Source organism: Pelophylax lessonae, assembly GCF_965119305.1.
Source record: "Pelophylax lessonae genome assembly, chromosome: 1".
NCBI lineage: Eukaryota > Metazoa > Chordata > Amphibia > Anura > Ranidae > Pelophylax > Pelophylax lessonae.
Window position 1 is genome coordinate 79,119,973 of NC_138768.1, and position 19,864 is coordinate 79,139,836.

A 19,864-nucleotide genomic window follows, 5' to 3' on the forward strand; every position below is an offset into this window, starting at 1 on the left:
GATTTTCCAGTGCAAAACTGCAGCTGGCTATTGCTGGTAGTTCCTCTGAATCTTGGTCCTCAGGAACTAACTAGTTAAAATAAAAAAAATAAAAAAAACTTTCCCTGTTACAGCTAAGACCGAAGTCCCAGCAGGGAGCTAGGTCCTATTCCTAACACTAGGCAGAACAAACCGTTTGATGATAGCAGAGTTTGAGGGGTTATGCCTGTAAGGACAGCCCACAAAGGCGTGGTTACGTTTTTTCTTGCCTAGTGCCTATTCCTAGAAGTAGGAGCATAACCCTATGAGTCACGAAGATAAGGAGATGCGTCTGTCGATGAACGATAGAGAAAATGGTCTGGTCATTAAGGGGGTAAAACCTTCTGATCTTTAAGTGGTTAATACAACTTTAATTGCCATGGTAAATGGTCTAATTCATGTTTCTTTTTTCCTTTTCATGCCTTGTCCGACTGTGACCTTCTGGATACTCCTGCCTTCTCACATTTTCGGCAGTTACACTTCACCTGGCAGTCACAATGTGCAATCAATGGCTCCTTCAATTGATTTTAACTTGAATATACAGTGGGTACGGAAAGTATTCAGACCCCCTTACATTTTTCACTCTTTGTTATATTGCAGCCATTTGCTAAAATCATTTAAGTTCATTCTTCTTCCTCATGAATGTACACATAGCACCCCATACTGACAGAAAAACACAGAATTGTTGACATTGTTGCAGATTTATTAAAAAAGAAAAACTGAAATATCACATGGTCCTAAGTATTCAGACCCTTTGCTCAGTATTTAGTAGAAGCCCCCTTTTGATCTAATACAGCCAGGAGTCTTTTTGGGAAAGATGCAACAAGTCTTTCACACCTGGATTTGGGGATCCTCTGCCATTCCTCCTTGCAGATCCTCTCCAGTTCTGTCAGGTTGGATGGTAAACGTTGGTGGACAGCCATTTTTAGGTCTCTCCAGAGATGCTCAATTGGGTTTAAGTCAGGGCTCTGGCTGGGCCATTCAAGAACAATCACGGAGTTGTTGTGAAGCCACTCCTTCGTTATTTTAGCTGTGTGCTTAGGGTCATTGTCTTGTTGGAAGGTAAACCTTCGGCCCAGTCTGAGGTCCAGAGCACTCTGGAGAAGGTTTTTGTCCAGGATATCCCTGTACTTGGCCGCATTCATCTTTCCCTCGATTGCAACCAGTCGTCCTGTCCCTGCAGCTGAAAAACACCCCCACAGCATGATGCTGCCACCACCATGCTTCACTGTTGGGACTTTATTGGACAGGTGATGAGCAGTGCCTGGTTTTCTCCACACATACCGCTTAGAATTAAGGCCAAAAAGTTCTATTTTGGTCTCATCGGACCAGAGAATCTTATTTCTCACCATCTTGGAGTCCTTCAGGTGTTTTTTTAGCAAACTCCATGCGGGCTTTCATGTGTCTTACACTGAGGAGAGGCTTCCGTCGGGCCACTCTGCCATAAAGCCCCGACTGGTGGAGGGCTGCAGTGATGGTTGACTTTCTACAACTTTCTCCCATCTCCTGACTGCATCTCTGGAGCTCAGACACAGTGATCTTTGGGTTCTTCTTTACCTCTCTCACCAAGGCTCTTCTCCCCCAATAGCTCAGTTTGGCCGGACGGCCAGCTCTAGGAAGGGTTCTGGTCGTCCCAAACGTCTTCCATTTGAGGATTACGGAGGCCACTGTGCTCTTCGGAACCTTAAGTGCAGCAGAAATCTTTTTGTAACCTTGGCCAGATCTGTGCCTTGCCACAATTCTGTCTCTGAGCTCTTCAGGCAGTTCCTTTGACCTCATGATTCTCATTTGCTCTGACATGCATTGTGATCTGGAAGGTCTTATATAGACAGGTGTGTGGCTTTCCTAATCAAGTCCAATCAGTATAATCAAACACAGCTGGACTCAAATGAAGGTGTAGAACCATCTCAAGGATGATCAGAAGAAATGGAAAGCACCTGAGTTAAATATATGAGTGTCACAGCAAAGGGTCTGAATACTTAGGACCATGTGATATTTCAGTTTTTCTTTTTTAATAAATCTGCAACAATGTCAACAATTCTGTGTTTTTCTGTCAGTATGGGGTGCTATGTGTACATTCATGAGGAAGAAGAATGAACTTAAATGATTTTAGCAAATGGCTGCAATATAACAAAGAGTGAAAAATTTAAGGGGGTCTGAATACTTTCTGTACCCACTGTAGCACTGTCCATTTTTCAAATCATTGGTTAGGTTATCCTCAAGTAAGAAATAGTGGTTAATATAATTAACCAATGCTCCAAAGGTTAAGAATAATGCAGAAAACATTCTTACATGGTGCTTAAAGGTAATTTAGTCATAGACACAGGAAGGTCTTTAAAATCTCAAGCAAAGCATGTAACTGTGTAGCATTACAACAATGAACTGAAGCAATGGGTTGATAATTACCTCAATCTGTTGGGGTAAACTTGCTTTCAGTAAAGTAAATCCAGCCACTGGTGCACCCTTTGCCTTTTCAGATGGCCCTGCCTGAGGTGTCACCACGGATACAGTAAAACTGGGACTTAACATGGATGGGAGATACAATGTCGGGTCAGTACGCAGACGTAATAAGGGCATTCCTACATTGTTCTGCGATACTTCTGGCATTCTTCTTTCCGGTCTCCGTCTGTTTTCCTCTGATTTGTGAAATGAATGGTAAACAGGAACATTTGCCTTAGACAGGTTACCAACTGAATGTTTTGAATGTCCTTTTAGCACAGGTTGAGCCCATTTTGTTGCCTTCTCTGTCCTTTGGCCACCTTTAATGGGGCAACTGCTGGGATAAGATGGACGCTGGGTTAGTTCAGTGGATGATTGATGACTGGGCTGCCTATTGAATGGCCCCCATGCCTCCCTAAGCGGAGGACGATCTTTAGGTCTTGAGGAATTTTGTGCTCCAGGTAGCAAGTTTAGTGACAGCAGAGCGGGTGCTGAGTGTAATTTAAGTAGTGGAAATCCATTGAAGTTACTTGATCCTGGAGGTGGGTGGAGATTTAGAGTACTCTGTTGTGCAGATGTAGAAGTGATAAAAGGCAGGGTTTGGCGAGGGGCAGTACTTAATAATCCCATATTTGATGGAATCCTTTCACTTTCAATAACCTGGCTTGAAGGTATACTAATCTCGGGAGGTCTCTGTAAAAAAAAAAAAAGCGTGAGCAAAAATAATTTCATTTTGTAATATGTTTCAAGTTATACATATTACATAATTTCTCTATAATTGACTGACATCGCATGATGTCCAGTACACACTGTAAGCTTTTACGTGCGTTGCATATTCATACATTCATTGTTATTTCCATATCATTTAGTGCTAGTTACAATTCAATTTAAAAGTTAGCATGCACATAAGAGGCATCGTTGTGGTCAAAGGAATTGTTCACACTAACAGAGCAGTGTGATAGGAAAAGTTCAGAATGCTGTATTTTGGTGTGCTGACCTGCATTTTGCTATCCAAGGCCCCTGTCACACAGGCTTTCCAGTAAGGTGGCCTGTCACTTTTTCAGGCGGACCTGATTGGATGCTCCATTCAACCCTATGGGGCAGCGGATGTCAGCGGTGCCATGTCCGCTGACAACCGCTGCTATCCGATCCAATCCCGTCATTGAAATCCAGACGGATGGTAACCCTATTTTATATTCGCCTGGCGGATCGGATAGGATCGTATGAAAAAGGAACTGAAAGAATACAAATAGGATCCTTCACAAATACAAGTTGTCAACATATGGCTAGGTCTTTTCCAATCATTTTTCCGAAGTTTGGACAAACAATAAGGTACAAGTTTGTACAGGTGACTATCAAGCAATGGTGTTACATTGAGAAATAACAAAACCACCACATCCTAATCATTCAACATCTAAGCGATATTAGAGTGGCAGTCCCCAACCACTGCGCCTTGAGGGGTAGAGTGATGGTGTGCAGAAAGCACAGGGAGCGGTGGTTGGAGTCATCCAAATGCGGTAGGTAATTTAGAGGTCATAATCTCACATAATGTAATGTAATGCAGATCTACTATGCGTAAACTGATCTTAAAAAGCTAAGAAAATAGATCTATAAGACTGAACAAAATTTCCAGTATCAGAAAAACAAAACATTTTTGAATTACCGTAAAATCCATTTCTCTGATGTTCATTAATGGACACAGCTCCAAATATTCTTAACCATTGGGTTATACTGCCCCCTACAGAAGTAGGACACTAGGCAGGAAAAAAACTCTGGCTATGCGTATGGGCAGTCCCAGGGGATATACTCCCTCCCTCTGCTATAGGTACTCAGTTTTGTTAAAGGCAGTGTCAGAGAAAATACAACTCCACAGAGGGGTGGGTGCTGTGTCCGTCCATGAACATCAGAGTAATGGATTTTACAGTAAGTCAAAAATCCCATATTCTCTTTCGTTCATTGACGGACACAACTCCTGATATTGTTAACCATTGGGACATCACAAAGCAGTATTAAACGTGAGGGGTGGGAACAGCAAAAAATTTCCAAGGCTAAAAACAGTAGACAACCAGGCAACAGGGGCTCAACCAAAACAACTGGCGCCCACCTGAAAAAAACAATACACCCTTAAAGTCCTCTAAACAGCAGCCTGCAAAAACTTGCGGCCAAAAGAGGCATGCACAGATGCCAAAACATCTACTTTATAAAACTTGGTGAAAGTGTGCACCGATGACCAGGCCTTGCAAACCTGCGTCACTGACGCTTGATGACAGAAGGCCCAGGAGGCACCGGGCGCCCAAGTAGAGTGCGTGTTGACAGGGAAAGGAGGAACCTGACCCCTGATAGAATAGGCCTGAATCACTGTCTGTCTGATCCATATGGGAATGGTCGCAGAGGAAGCGGACAACCCTGTCTGAGACCCATCCATAAGCACAAATAGGGAGTATGACTTCCTAAAAGACTCCATAGCTGCCAGGTACACCCTTATTGCCAGAACCACATCCAAAGCATGAAGGTAATTTCTTTAGGATGTTTTGGCCTGGGACACAGGAAAGGCAACACAATCTCTTCATTCAAATGGAAATCAGAGACAACCTTTGGAAGGAATGAGGGACAGAGGTGAAGAACCGCCTTATCTTTCTTTGTGAACCACCAAGTAAGGTGAATGAAAGGATGACGCCCCCAGTCAACACAATGTCTTCATTCACCTTCTGAGACAGCGTAAACCCAAAGAATCTCAAAGGTAAGCTTCTGGAGGACCAAAAGCACCAAAATTGAGGTCCCAAGGCGGCAGCGGAGACCGCATGGAGGAAACAAATGGCAAACACCCTGAAGAAAGGGAGTGTGTGGCCAAGGGTCATTGAAAGAAGATCGCCAAAGCCGACACCTGGTCTTTGATGGTACTCAAGGCAAATTTCTGTTTAACCCCCATGAAGGAAGGTCAAGATAAGAGCAACCAAAAAGCGAGGATGAGTCCCAAGGAACACGCAGTACGCGATGCACATCTTCCACATACAATGGTAGATTTTCCTAGAAGTAGATTTCCTAGCTTTTAAGAGCATTGGAATCACTGATTCAGACAAACCCCTATCCTTCAGTACCTGGCTTTTAACAGCCAACCTGTCAAAGCCAGCGACTGTAAATCAGGGTGGAAGATTGGCCCTTGGGACAGCAGATCCTCCCTGAGAGGAAGCTTCCAAAGAACGTTGGCGACCAGCCACACCAGATCGGCGTACCAAGCCCGGCGAGGCCAGTCCGAGGCCACTAAGATGACTGAAATCCCTTCTGCCACGATCCTGTGCAGAAGTCTTGGTGGAAGCTTGAAGAGGAAGGAAGGCGTAAATCAGATGATACTGACCCCACGGGGCCACCAGCGCGTCTGTAGCATCCGCCAGAGGATCCTGTGACCATGGCACGAACCTCTGCACCTTTCTGTTGAGCCGAGACACCAACAGATCCACCTCGGGGTGCCCCACCGGAGACACAATTGATGAAACACCTCCAGATGAACCCCCTGGTTCAACCCCTGCTGACTGAGTTAATCTTCTTGCCAGTTTTCCACTCCGGAATGTCTATGGTGGAAATGGCTGGAACAAACGTTCTGCCCACCTGAGAATGCCTGCTACCTCCAGAGCCGCTAAGACAATTCTTGTGCACCCCTGATGATTGACATAATCCACAGCTGTGCATTCCTGGAGATGATCCATCCAATGTTCCAGGCACAGTCTGGTTCAGACACCCTGAGCAGAATTTCTGTCGAGAATGCCTCCCCACCCAGACAGGCTGGCATCCGTGGTGACCACCGTCCAATACAAGGGGAGGATAGATTTGCCTTGCTAGAGCGACGGTGAATTAAGCCACCAGATCAGGAACCCTTTTGCACCCCAGTTCAGCTCAATTTGGTTGTCCAGAGGCAGCAGAGTCTTGTCCCATTTGATCAGAATCTTCCTGGCAGGGACCTCCTATGAAACCGTGCAAGAGGGAACGCCTCTAAAGTAGACATCACCAGGCCGGGCACTCGCATGCAAGTCCAGAGGAATGACTGGACTTCAGGAGGTGAATTGCAACCTGCAGTCTCTGAAGTTTGTCCAGAGGAAGGAGTACTCTGGCTAGGGTCAAAAGTCATATAGCCAGATAGTCTAGTTCCGGGGTCCTCAATAGGCGGACTCCGGGCCGCCTCCGGACCCACACGGACTTAAATCTGGACCGCCAAAGTCTCCTTCCTTCTGTCATCAGCGGGGGGCAGAATGGAGAGGATCGGAGTGGCGGTGTCTTACACTGGCAGCGCTGCATGATTACAAAAAGCCGAGTTCTTCTGCTTACCCGGAGGAGAGGATGTCCTACAAAGTCCCGCCTCCTGGGCCGGCTCTTACCTATGATAGACAGAACACTGGTGACGTCTATCATAGGAGCCGGTGTCCAGGAGGCGGGACTTTGTAGGACATCCTCTCAGCCGGGTAAGCAGAAGAACTCGGCTTTTTGTAATCATGCAGCGCTGCCAGTGTAAGACAGCCACTCCGATCCTCTCCATTCTGCCCCCCCCCCCCCGCTGATGACTTGACTTTTTATAATCATGCATTGCTCTAATCCGCACTGGTCACTCTTCATTTATGGGGGGACGCACACTGGTCAATCTGCATTAATGGGGGCACGCACACTGGTCACTCTTCATTTATGGGGGTACGCACACTGGTCAATCTGCATTAATGGGGGCACGCACACTGGTCAATCTGCATTAATGGGGACATGCACACTGGTCAATCTGCATTAATGGGGGCAGGCACACTGGTCGCTCTGCATTAATGGGGGCACGCACACTGGTCACTCTGCATTAATGGGGGCACGCATACTGGTCAATCTGCATTAATGGGGGCACGCACATGGTCACTCTGCATTAATGGGGGCACGCACGCTGGTCACTCTGCATTGGATGGGGGCAAGTTTTGGGGAATGCCTTTTTTTGTTGTTGGCGTTCTGTATTTGGAATTTGACAGTCACTTTTCCGGACCTCGGACTGAATGGAAAATTTGTAAGTGGACCTTTCAAGTTTACATTTGAGTACCCCTGGTCTAGTTTCATGGAAGGAACCAAGGAAGACTTCTGAAGTTTCAGAATCCAGCCGAACTTCCTCAGGGTCCGTATGGAGATCTTCAGGTTTTCCACCAGCACAGTAGGAGACGCTGCTCGCAGAAGAAGGTCGCCCAAGTAGCCCAGGACAGCGATCTCCTGCTGACGTAACAATGCTAGCGCGCCGGGGGCAACACTTTCGTGAAGACCCGAGGAAACGCCAAAAACTGATAATTCTCCTCTCCCACGGCAAAGCAGAGGAAGCGCTGGTGACAGACACATATTCGAATGTGAAGGTATGCGTCCTTGATGTCGATGGAGGCAAGAAAATTCCCCTGAAGCAGGGAAGCCATGTGAACAGACTCCATTCTGAACTTCTGCACCTGCACAAGCAGTTCAGCACCTTGAAGTCCAGGACTGGACGCACCTTGCCTTCCTTTCTAGGGGCTGTAAACAGGTTTGAGTAAAACCCCTGAAAAGGTTCAGAAGTTGAAACTGGGACAATCACCCCTTAAAGTAAAAGGTCTTGCACCACCCCAAAGAGAGCCTGTAAGCGAACTAGGGACAGTCGCACGTTGGAAGGAAAGAACCTTTCCGTAGGGTAAGAACGAAACTCAGTCTTGTAGCCGGACCGCATGACTTTGTGGACCCACTTGTCCTGTACCGGAGAAGTCCACGGGCCCGGGAACCAACGAAGATGTCCCCCCAGCCCAAATACGGGTGAGGGCGCACCTTCAAGCTAAAGGGGCCTTGTCCTCGGGTCTGTAGAAGCCCGATCTTGACTTGTCAGACCAGGTTCGCTTGAAACCCCCAGAGAAGGGCTTCGATCCCTTGTCAGGGGAGGGAATTCCCAATTCAGTTTGGTAGCAAGCAGTAGATAGTCCATGAACCCCAAAAAGAGGGGCGGTGACTGTCAGAGGACTGAGAGAAAATAATTTTAAGGTAAGTTCTTACAAAAAATTATTTTTTCTCTTGCGTCCTCTGACAGTCGCCGCCCACTCATACAGAAAGGTAACACACTGAGTAACAGGAAAGCTCAACAGGAGCGAACAAACCCAGGAAAGCAAATGACCAAGGGGGGCAAAAAACCCCAACAGGAGGGGACAGGCTAAAAACGCCATGTCTCCCCTAAGGCACTGCCGCATTAAAAACTTTGCGGCCAAAGGAGGCATCTGCCGATGCCAAAACATCAAGTTTGTAAAATTTTGTAAAGGTGTGCACGGACGACCAGGTGGCCGCTTTGCACACCTGGGACACCGACGCCTGATGGCGGAAGGCCCAAGACGCACTCATCGCTCTGGTAGAGTGTGTCGTGACAGGGAAGGGCGGAACCCGTTCCCTAAGCGAATAAGCCTGTACAATCGCCTGTCTGATCCATTTAAAAATGGTTGCCGCAGACACAGCCATATGCTTCTGAGGTCAATCAGGAAAGACAAAAAGAGAATCCGACTTTCTGAAGGATTCGGTAGACAGGTAAACCCTGATTGCCCTGACAACATCCAAAGAATGCAAGGCAAACTCCTAAGGAATCTTAGGATTTGCACACAGCGAAGGTAAGACAATGTCCTCATAGAGATGGAATTCAGACACCACCTTCGGAAGAAATTATTGATGAGGTCGCAAGACCACCTTATCCCTATGAACAACCAGGTAGGGGGAGCGGCAAGATAGGGCCGCCAACTCCGACACTCTGCGAGCAGATGTGATCGCCACCAGAAAGGCGACTTTTCGTGATAGCGCCGGCAGAGGAATCTCCCGGATGTTCTCAAAGGGAGGACGTTGCAAAATGGACAGAACTAAATTCAAGTCCCAAGGGGGTAAGGGCGCCCTCTGAGGGGGGGCCAGATGACGTACCCCTTGAATAAAAGTGCGGATCAAGGAATTTGATGCCAAGGGGCGCTGGAAAAGAATGGCCAGCGCACATAACTGACCCTTAATAGTGGTCAGCGCAAGACGTTGGTCCACACCGGATTGCAGGAAGGCTAACAACCTCCCCACCGAAAAGGAGCGAGGATGGAAACCCTGCGATTCGCACCAGGCGAAGTAAGCCTTCCAGGTACCATAATAAATCTTACTGGACGAGGCCTTCCTAGCCTTAAGCAAGGTAGGAATGACCGCCGACGAGAGACCCCGGTCTTTCAAGACCTGGCTTTCAACAGCCACGCCGCCAAAGCCAGCGACTGTAAAGCAGGATGGAAGATCGGCCCCTGGGACAGCAGATCGTCTCGTAAGGGGAGCCACGAGGGAGGCTCGACGACCATTTGCATGATGTCCGTGTACCAAGACCGGCGCGGCCAGTCCAGGGCCAGCAGGATCACCAACCTCGGTTCCGAGACCAACCTGCGAAGGAACTGTGACAACTGGATTGGGGGGAGGCAAAAATCAGGCGACACTGATTCCAAGGCACCACCGCATCCGAGGTGGCTGCCAGAGGATCGTGTGTTCTTGCCACGAACCTTCCCACCTTGTTGTTTAGAAGAGACGCAAACAGATCCACGTCCAGGGATCCCCATCGCGCACACAGCATCTGAAACACCTCCGGGTGTAGGGACCATTCCCCCTGGTCCAGGGTCTGGCGACTCAGATAGTCGGCCTGCCAGTTTTCCACACCCGGAATGTGAACTACCGAAAGCGCAGAGATCTGCGTCTCGGCCCAAGACAGAATCTCGGCCACTTCTTTGGCCGCCCGGGCGCTCCTGGTGCCCCTTGGTGATTGGTGTACGCCACTGCAGTGGTGTTATCCGTCTGCACCCACACAGGGTGGCCCTGAAGATGATCCGACCAACGGAGCAAACATAGTTTGATCGCTCTCAGTTCCAACACATTTATCGGCAGAGAGGATTCCTCCTCCGATCAAGTGCCCTGGGCAGACAAAGTGCCCAGAACACCACCCCAGCCCGACAGGCTGGCATCCGTGGTGATCACTGTCCATAAAAACGGACGGAAGGATTTCCCATCCGTCAGAGCCGGAGACCGGAGCCACCACAGAAGATCTGTTCTGACTTGGGGGCTCAAAGAGATCCTCCTTTCCAAGGAAAGAGGATGCCTGTCCCACCTGGCCAGAATCTCCGCTTGCAGAGATCGTGTGTGGAACTGTGCAAATGGTATCGCCTCAAAGGCAGACACCATCAACCCCAGGGGCCACATGCAGGTCCTGAGCGATGAGGAGTTCTTGTCCCTGAGGAACCTGACCTCGTTCTGTAGAGTCCGGAGTTTGTCCTCCGGCAGGAAGACTTTTGCTTGGGCAGAGTCCAGAACCATCCCCAGGTAAGGGAGTCGAACAGAAGGAGACAATGTCGACTTTGAAAATTGATGGTCCACCTGAACTCCTGAAGCATCTGAACCGTGGTTGGAACTCGACCTTAATAGGAGATCGTCCAGATACCCCAGGATTGCAATCCCCTGCGCCCGCAACAGGGCCAGGACCGGAGCTAACACTTTGGTAAATACCCTTGGAGCCAAAGCGAGACCAAAAGGCAATGCCACGAACTGATCGTGATCCTCCGCGATTGCGAATCGGAGGTACCTCTGATGACCCTCGAAAATGGGAATGTGTAAATACGCATTCTTGAGGTCGATAGACGCCAGGAAATGTCCCGGGCTCAGGGAGGCCACCACAGATCGAATGGATTCCATGTGGAACTTTTGAACCCGCACGAAGCAGTTCAGAAACTTTAAGTCCAGAATTGGACGCACTTTGCCCTCCTTTCTGGGCACCATGAACAGATTCGAGTAAAAACCCCGAAATCTGCCCCGATGTGGCACCGGGACGATCACCCCCTGGGCGAGGAGATCCTGAACCACCCGTTGGAGATCTTAGACATGATCTGGGGTCAAATGAAGATTTGAGGGAAAGAATCTGTCTGCTGGGCGTAATCGAAATTCGATCTTGTACCCCGACCGAATGGGTTCCTGAACCCACCTGTCCTGAATTTTGGCCAGCCAAGGTTCGGGAAAACAGCGCAGATGTCCCCCCACCCCTGAAATGGGTGAGGGCGCCCCATCAGGTTGAGGCGGACTGGGTCGCCGTGTTAGAGTGGGCGGCTTTTGACTTGCCCTGTCAAGGCTTCTTCTGGCCACCAGAGGCCTTGAAGGATTTGCCCTTGTCATGTGCCTTAAAGGCATGAAAGGACCCCTGGTTAGGTTTAAAGGAAGGGCCCCGCTTAACACGGAAAAACTTACCCTAGGACACATGGGGCAGCAGCGTGCTTTTACCCCCAGTGAACCCCTTAACCAACTCTTCCAGGGAGTCTCCAAAAAGGCGATTCCCTGCATAAGGGATGTCAGATACCGTCTTCCTGGAAGTCTGGTCAGCCGACCAGCTTTTCAACCACACAATGCAACGGATTATCACTGCGACTGCAGATAAGCGTGAAACTAAAGGGGCCTCATCCAAGGTCGCGTCACACAGGTATAAAACAGTCTAAATAATTTGGTCCACCAACTCCAGAGTAGCAGGAGGGGCAGAATCAGCCACAAGGGTGCGCCTGAGCACCTTAGTCCACTTCACCACAGCCTGAGAGACCATAACTGAGGCGAACACGAGTTTCAGCAAGATAACCGCCACCATATAGGAGCTGGGGGGTAAGAGATTCCACCCGTCTATCAGCCGGGTCCCTAAACGCCGGAGAATCCTCCGTGGGCATCAGAGTGGCCTTGTTTAACCTGGATACCGTGTGGTCCACCTTAGGGGCCACAGACCAGCGTGACTCCGTCAGAGACGCAAAAGGATAACGGTACTGGAACCGCTTAGGCACCACAAAATTGCACTTTAACAGCTTGCCGACTGTGCACAGTATATTTACTGCGGCAGTCAGCCCCGGCCAGGCAGAGTGACGTAGATCTACGTCGCTAGCCTGGGACCGGCTTTTGAGCCAATAGCGGGCGAGCGCGCGCCCGCTGAGGCACGCGCCCGCCCCGGCTCGTTCACAGAGGAGTCCGCGCGTGTGACCGGCGGACCCGATGTCCGCAGGTCACACTACGATCGTCGGTAGAGCGGGAGAAAGGCGGGCGGCTTATGTAAACAAGCCGCCTATCATTCTCCCCTGTGTAAAAATGGAGATCAGACGGTTCTACTATGTAGAACCGTTGATCTCTGTTTTTACAATAAAAGACATGTCCCATCACAGTTAGAAACACGCCCCTAGGACACACTTAACCCCTCCCTCTCCAATACAGTTAACCCCTTCCCTGCCAGTGTCATTTTTACAGTAAAAGTACATATGTATAGCACTGATTACTGCAGTAATGTCACTGGTACCCCCAAAAGTGTCAAAAATGTCAGTCAAGGGTCCAATCTGTCCGCCGCAATGTCGCAGTACCGCAAAAAAAAAAAAAAAAAAAAAAAAAAAAATCGCAGATCGCCGCCATTACTCGTTAAAAAAAAAAAAAAAACACCAAAAATGACAAAAATCTTTCCCTTTGTTAGTAAACGCGATAACTTTTGCGCAAACCAATCAAAATACGCTTTTTGCGATTTTTTTTTTTACCAAACATATGTAGCATAAAACAAATTGGCCGAAAATGTAAAAAAAATTTAGATTTTTACATTTTTTTGGGGGGGAATTTCATATAAAAAAAGTGAAAAAACTGGATTTTTGACTTACCGTAAAATCCTTTTCTCTTAAGCTCATTGACAGACGCAGGACTTATATCTTGATATCCGTAGGGTTATACTGCCCCCTACAGGAATAGGACACTAGGCAGGAAAAAAGTTCTGGCCACACCTATGGGCAGTCCCAGGGGGTATATCCTCTCTCTCCCTGCATAGGATGTCAGATATGTAACAAAGCAGTGTCAGAGACTCATACCAACCCAACTCAAAATAGAGGGGCGGGTACTGCGTCTGTCAATGAGCTTAAGAGAAAAGGATTTTTCGGTAAGTCAAAAATCCAGTTTTCTCTGTCGCTCATTGACAGACGCAGGACTGATATCTTGATATCCGTAGGGACGTCCCAAAGCAGTGCCATAAATGAGGGGTGGGATAATAGAAATAAAATCCAAGCCAGAAGGCCAAAACAGAGCCAACCAGAAGAACAGAGGACTCATTGAACCAAGCAGATGAGACCCACCTGAAAAAACAAAACCCCCGAGGTAGACCCCTCAAACAGCGGCCTGCAAAACCTTGTGGCCAAAAGAGGCATCCGCCGATGCCAGCACATCAACCTTTTGTAAAGGTATGAACCGACGACCAGGTAGCCGCCTTGCAAACCTGAAGCACCGACGCCTGATGGCGGAAGGCCCAGGAAGCACTACGAGCCAGAGTAGAGTGCGCCTTAAAGCGGAGTTCCAGCCTTTTCACTCACCTGTCCAACGGTCCAGCGATGCGGCCCCCCGAAGCCTCGATCCTCTCCCTCTGGTCTCGGCAGCACCGGCATCACTGCTGTGGGCACCCGGCTGTGACAGTTTGCGGCTTCACAGCCGGGTACCCACTGCGCATGCACGAGTCGCGCTGCGCGTCTTGATTAGCCGCCAATCTTCAGGGACCTCTGACATGTCCCAGAAGATTGCAGGGAGGGAGGGGGAGTGGAGAACTTCCGTTCAGGGTACCGCGGCGCTCCGAGCGGAAGTGGGAGCGTGTACCTGTCAAAACTGGGTACCCGCTCCCCCACAAAAAAATGACATGCCAAATGTGGCATGTCAGGGGGTTAGAATACCTAAAGCGGAACTTCCACTTTTGGGTGGAACTCCGCTTTAACAGGGAACAGAGGAACCCGACCCTTAATAGAATAAGCCTGCACCACCGTCTGTCTGATCCATCTGGAGACAGTCGTGGCAGACGCAGGCAACCCCTTTCCAGGGCCATCCGTGATCACAAAAAGTGAATCAGCTTTACGAAAAGAGTCAGTAATAGCCAAGTACACCCTGATCGCCAGAACCACATCCAAGGAGTGTAACGCAAACTCCCGAGGATGACTGGGCTTAGGACACAGGAAAGGTAACACAATATCCTCATTCAAGTGAAAGTCGGAAATCACCTTAGGAAGGAAGAATGGATTCGGACGAAGAACCACCTTATCCCTATGAACCACCAGATAGGGGGAATGACAGGACAAAGCAGCCAGTTCTGACACCCTGCATGCAGAAGTGATAGCCACCAAAAAGGCCACCTTCTGGGATAAGGTAAGCAAGGGAATCTCCCTAATATTTTCAAGGGGAGGTTTCTGGAGAACCGACAACACCAAATTAAGATCCCAGGGCAGCAAGGGCGCGCGCACCGGAGGAGCCAGGTGCCGCACCCCCTGGATGAAGTTCCGCACCAAAGAATGAGTAGCCAGTGCCCTCTGGAAGAAGATCGCCAATGCTGAAACCTGACCCTTGATAGTGCTCAAGGCTAGCTTCTGCTCAACCCCCCGTTGCAGGAAGGCCAATCTCCGAGCCACCGAGTAAAAACGTGGAGGAACCCCGAGGGACTCACACCACGCGATATAAAACTTCCATGTGTGATGATAGATCTTTCTGGAAGTCGCTTTCCTCGCTTTAATCAGAGTAGGAATAACTGAAACAGACAAACCCCTGTCCTTCAGCACCTGGCTCTCAACAGCCAAGCCGTCAAAGCCAGCGATCGTAAAGCAGGATGGAAGATCGGTCCCTGAGACAGCAGATCCTCCCTGAGAGGAAGTCGCCAAGGAGCGTCCGCGACCAAGTCGGCGTACCAGGCCCGACGAGGCCAGTCCGGAGCCACAAGGATGACTGGAATTCCCTCCGCCTCTATCCTGGGAAGAAGTTTCGGCAGCAACTTGAGAGGAGGAAAGGCATACAGCAGCTGATACTGCCCCCACGGAGCAACCAGCGCGTCTGCGGCGTCCACCCGAGGATCGTGGAAGCGGGCTGCACCTTCCTGTTGAGCCGAGATGCCAACAGATCCACGTCCGGGGTGCCCCAATGAAGGCACAACTGGTGAAACACCTCTGGATGAAGAGACCATTCCCCTTGATCCAAGGTCTGATGGCTGAGAAAGTCGGCCTGCCAAACCGTTCCCCCCAATGAAGAATGCCGGCCACTTCTACGGCCGCCAGAACACTCTTGGTGCCCCCCTGGTGATGGACATAAGCCATGGCGTGGCATTGTCCGACTGAATCCAAACCGGGTAGCCCTGAAGATGCTCGATCCAGTGAACCAGGCAAAACCTGATCGCTCTCAGTTCCAACACATTTATCGGCCACCTGGATTCTTCCAGGGACCAGAGCCCCTGAGCAGCCAGAGACTCCCTGGTCCCCTCGCTCAGCCGGATCCGATTTTCCAGGGAATCGGGATTCCGGTTCCATTTGAGAAGAATCTCCTTTTGGAGAGTCCGCGTATGAAACTGAGCCTGCGGAGACTCCGTATCGAGGAGGAGGTCGTCCAGGTAGCCCAGGACCGATATGCCCCGCTGCCACAACAGCACCAGAACTGAGGCCAAAACCTTTGTGAAAACCCGGGGAGCAGAAGCGAGACCAAAGGGTAATGCCACAATCTGATAATGGTCCTCTCCCACAGCAAAGCGCAGAAACCGCTGGTGTCCTGTGTAAATGGGAGTATGAAGATAGGCATCCTTGATGTCTATGGACGCCAGAAAATCCCCCTGATGCCGGGAGGCCACCACTGTGCGAATGGACTCCACTCCTTGTTGCATCAAGTCCTGCACTGCCCCCAACAGAGCCGTTAGGCGATTCGGGGACAGTCGCATACTGGAAGGGAAGAACCGCACCGGTGGAAGTGATCGAAACTCGATCTTGTATCCCGACCGTATGACCTCGTGAACCCATTTGTCTTGAATCCTGGAGAGCCACGGGTCCGGGAACCGGCGAAGACACCCCCCACCCCTGATATGGGTGGGGGCGCACCTTCAGGCTGAAGCGGTCTTATCCTCAGGTCTCGAAGGACCGTATTTTTGCTTACCAGACCAGGGTCTCTTGAAACCCCCCAGGGGGGCTTTGCCTTGTCGCCCGCCCCGGAAGAGCGAAAAAACTTCTTGTGAGCTGAAAAGGAAGGTCCCTGTCTGCAACGAGGTTCCTTACCCTTATTAGCCTGTGGTAGAAAGGTGCTCTTGCCCCCAGTGAGATCCTTGATAATCTCATCCAAGGTAGCACCAAACAGGCGATCCCCCTGAAAAGGAAGATCAGTCAAGGCTTTTTTGGAAGCCTGATCCGCCGACCAGCACTTCAACCATATCATGTGCCGGAGGACCACCGTCGAGATCGACACACGCCCCAGCAATGGAGCAGCGTCCAGTGCAGCGTCACAAACAAACTGTAGCCCCTGCACCATTTGCTCCAGCAACTCCGCCACGGCAGGGGGGGAGACTTCTCCCCTCCAGATCATGGCGTAACAGCTTGGCCCATTTCGTCAACGTCTGTGAAACCAGAGCAATGGTAGGAAACCGGCGGATCCACCGAAGGTGGCACCGTCCATTCTTTAAGGAGGGACTCTTCAAACGGGTAGTGCCTAGCAATCCGTTTGGGCATCCCTGGGGGTCATTTTGGACGGACCCACTCCTTCTTAATGATATCGTCAAAGCATTTGGGAAAGGGAAACACCTTCGCCACCCTGGAGGGCTTGCGAGTGCCAAAGGCAACTTCCGTATGAGCTGCATCCGCAGGTGCAACCTCCAGTTTTAGGGTCTTCCGGACAGACACAATCAGTGCGTCCACTAGTGCCTTGTCTTGCGCTATGGCGGAGGCAGAGAGGTCATCCTCACTATCAGAGGAGACGGGGTGCGAGACAGCAGCCCCAGAGGAGGAGCCCGCAGCAGCAGCGACTGGCTCAGGATCAGAATCTGAGGCATCAGACAAGACAGGGGTAGGCGGGGGTCGCTTTTTAGCCCCCCGTCCCTGACAGGCCACCTCCACCCGGGACACAAATGACTCCAGGACCGCCGAAGCGCATCAATGGTGAGCGGAGAATCAGAGGGCCCTGCAGCCACCTCGAGGGGATCAGGTGGTGACACATGTGCAGCAGGGTCCATGGTAACACCAGGGGAACCCGTCAGCAAAGTATGACAAAATTGAAAAAAAAAAAAAAAAAACTATTTTTTTTTTAGAAATGTCACCCAGCGCTACAGCGCCCCTCAATGAGACTGCGTGCCTCAAGACCCCCGCAGAGAGAGACCCCCAAAAGGCTCACCACACAATGCACCAGACAAGGAAGTCCTGTGGAGCGATCTTCCCGGGTCTAGGGAGGGGCTTCGCCCCCTCACACGCCCTCAGTAACTCCAACAGCTGCCCAGCTCTGCAAACAAAAGGAGCTGGGTGTACCAAGATGGCCGCCCCCATGAGCCACATGAGGGACTCCAAACAAATGGCAGCCCCGCGCGCTGCGGTAGGAAAGGGGGTCCCCACATCTACTAACAGATGATCGATCGGCAGGTAGGCCCTGGGAAGCCAGGGAGGAAACCCCCCGCACAACAGCTGTCCGCACTCGGGATCCCCCCACCCCCCGCCCCCTTAGCGGCTTGCATGAACGGCTAGCCACCCCACACACACACACACACAAACACCCCCCGTAGGGGGGAAGGGAGGGGGGAGAGGGACACCACAGGGGGAGGGTGCACAGGGGAACAGAGGGGAACCCAGATTAGTGTGGGTCCGACCGTCCCAGGGGAGCAGGGGGGAAACATTTACTCACCATACCGGAACAGAGCGGGCGCCACTCCAGACAAAACCCCTCACCGCCCAGTGGGGGGGGGGGGGGGGGGGTGTCGGCCAAAGGAGACGCTGCGACTCGGCCGTCGACCGGTCGTATGCGACTCGGCGGGACGTTTAACCCGCGGGCCAGTCCCCATCCAGCGGGACTATGTCGCGGCCGACCCAGCGCGGATCTAGGGCCTGCACGCGCTCGTAGGCCGGCTGGGGTGACCACTGGATCTCAACATCCAGCCCGTCGCCCAGATCCGACATAATTGCTTGAAGATCTCACAGGAACAACTGGAAGAGCTAACTAAAAAAAGATTTATCTAAAAAAGCTTGCCAGGACCAGAGATCCCAGCAAGGAACTTAGGTCCTTACTCCTGACTAGGCAGAAAAAAACTGACATCCTATGCAGGGAGAGAGAGGATATACCCCCTGGGACTGCCCATAGGTGTGGCCAGAACTTTTTTCCTGCCTAGTGTCCTACTCCTGTAGGGAGCAGTATAACCCTACGGATATCAAGATATCAGTCCTGTGTCTGTCAATGAGCGACAGAGAAATATTGTTATTTTTGCAAAATTTACACTCTTTTTTTGTTTATAGCGCACAGGTGATCAAATACCACCAAAAGAAAGCTCCGTTTGTGGGAAAAAAAGGACGTGAAATTCGTTTAGGTACAGCGTCGCACGACCGCGCAATTGTCCGTTAAAGTCACGCAGTAAAAAAAAAAAAAAAAAAAAAAAAAAATCGCAAAAAAACCCCTGGTCAGGAAGGGGGTAAAATCTTCCGGGGCTTAAGTGGTTACAATGCGACATTGTTCGTTCACTGTTTTGTGAAACTCCGCGGGACAGGGAAATACCTGAACCGACTTCTGGGTTCTGCGGGTCCCAAAGGAAGACCGCTTACCCGGCGGGTGGGGCTCATCCTCCAAATGTAGCTTATCTTTAACAGAACTAATGAGCACAGACATCGCAACGCGTTCCCTGGCCGACCCAGAGGGGGAGTCCTCCCCCTCCTCCTCCACCTCCCCTTCCGACTGAGAGGACTGAGACACACTGAGGTACACTGTCCATGGCAACCATATCTAGCTCTGAATCAGAAGATTGAGAAAGCCTGGGCCTTTTCTTAGAAGCCCGCTCAGACATCAACAAATCCACTTTAGATGCTAAAGTCGCAAGTGCAGCAGTAAGGGAGCCCATCGCAGAGGATTCAGGAGTACCTGAACCCTCCACCAGAGCTGGGGGGAATTTGCTGTCCTGGGAATCCATAAAGTCCCCCCAGAAGTGTCCCCATACAAACCGTGCTGCCAGCTTGATCTTAATGCCTGAGAGAGGAAATGATGTCACGCCGCTAGAGGCCGATCATGTTACTGAGCCAAGGTAAAAATGGTTGCCAATGTAAGTCTATGGGGAGGCTCCGGGAAAATGGCCGCCGAGGACATGGGAACAAACATTGCCACACTAAGGATGGCGCCCGAAAGGGCGCCAATCCACTACAGGGAAAAAAAAGGCTGCTGCCCTCACATGAAGCCAAACAGCCTGCCCAAAACCAAAATGGCGGCCCCGCGGTTTTTACACCGCTGCAGCCCCCACACACGTCTGTACCCCAACGTTGCACAAGCACTACCAAGGGACTCCGGGACCCCCCACACCGCGGCATGACCACAATAGCTCCCCCGCAGGGACCTGGAAGGACACACGGGAACCATACATACAGACATGAGGGGGATATCACAG

At 50.6% G+C, this 19,864-nt stretch overlaps 1 protein-coding gene across 1 annotated transcript in view; it reads right to left on the reverse strand.

Annotated features, from left to right (window-relative positions):
- Positions 1–19,864, reverse strand: part of CPLANE1 (ciliogenesis and planar polarity effector complex subunit 1) — a 383,258-nt gene that overhangs the window by 182,127 nt on the left and 181,267 nt on the right. Inside the window, exon 33 of the mRNA XM_082255738.1 lies at positions 2,425–3,150. Within this exon, the coding sequence (XP_082111864.1) occupies positions 2,425–3,150 (726 nt within the window). The remainder of the gene's footprint in view (positions 1–2,424; positions 3,151–19,864) is intronic.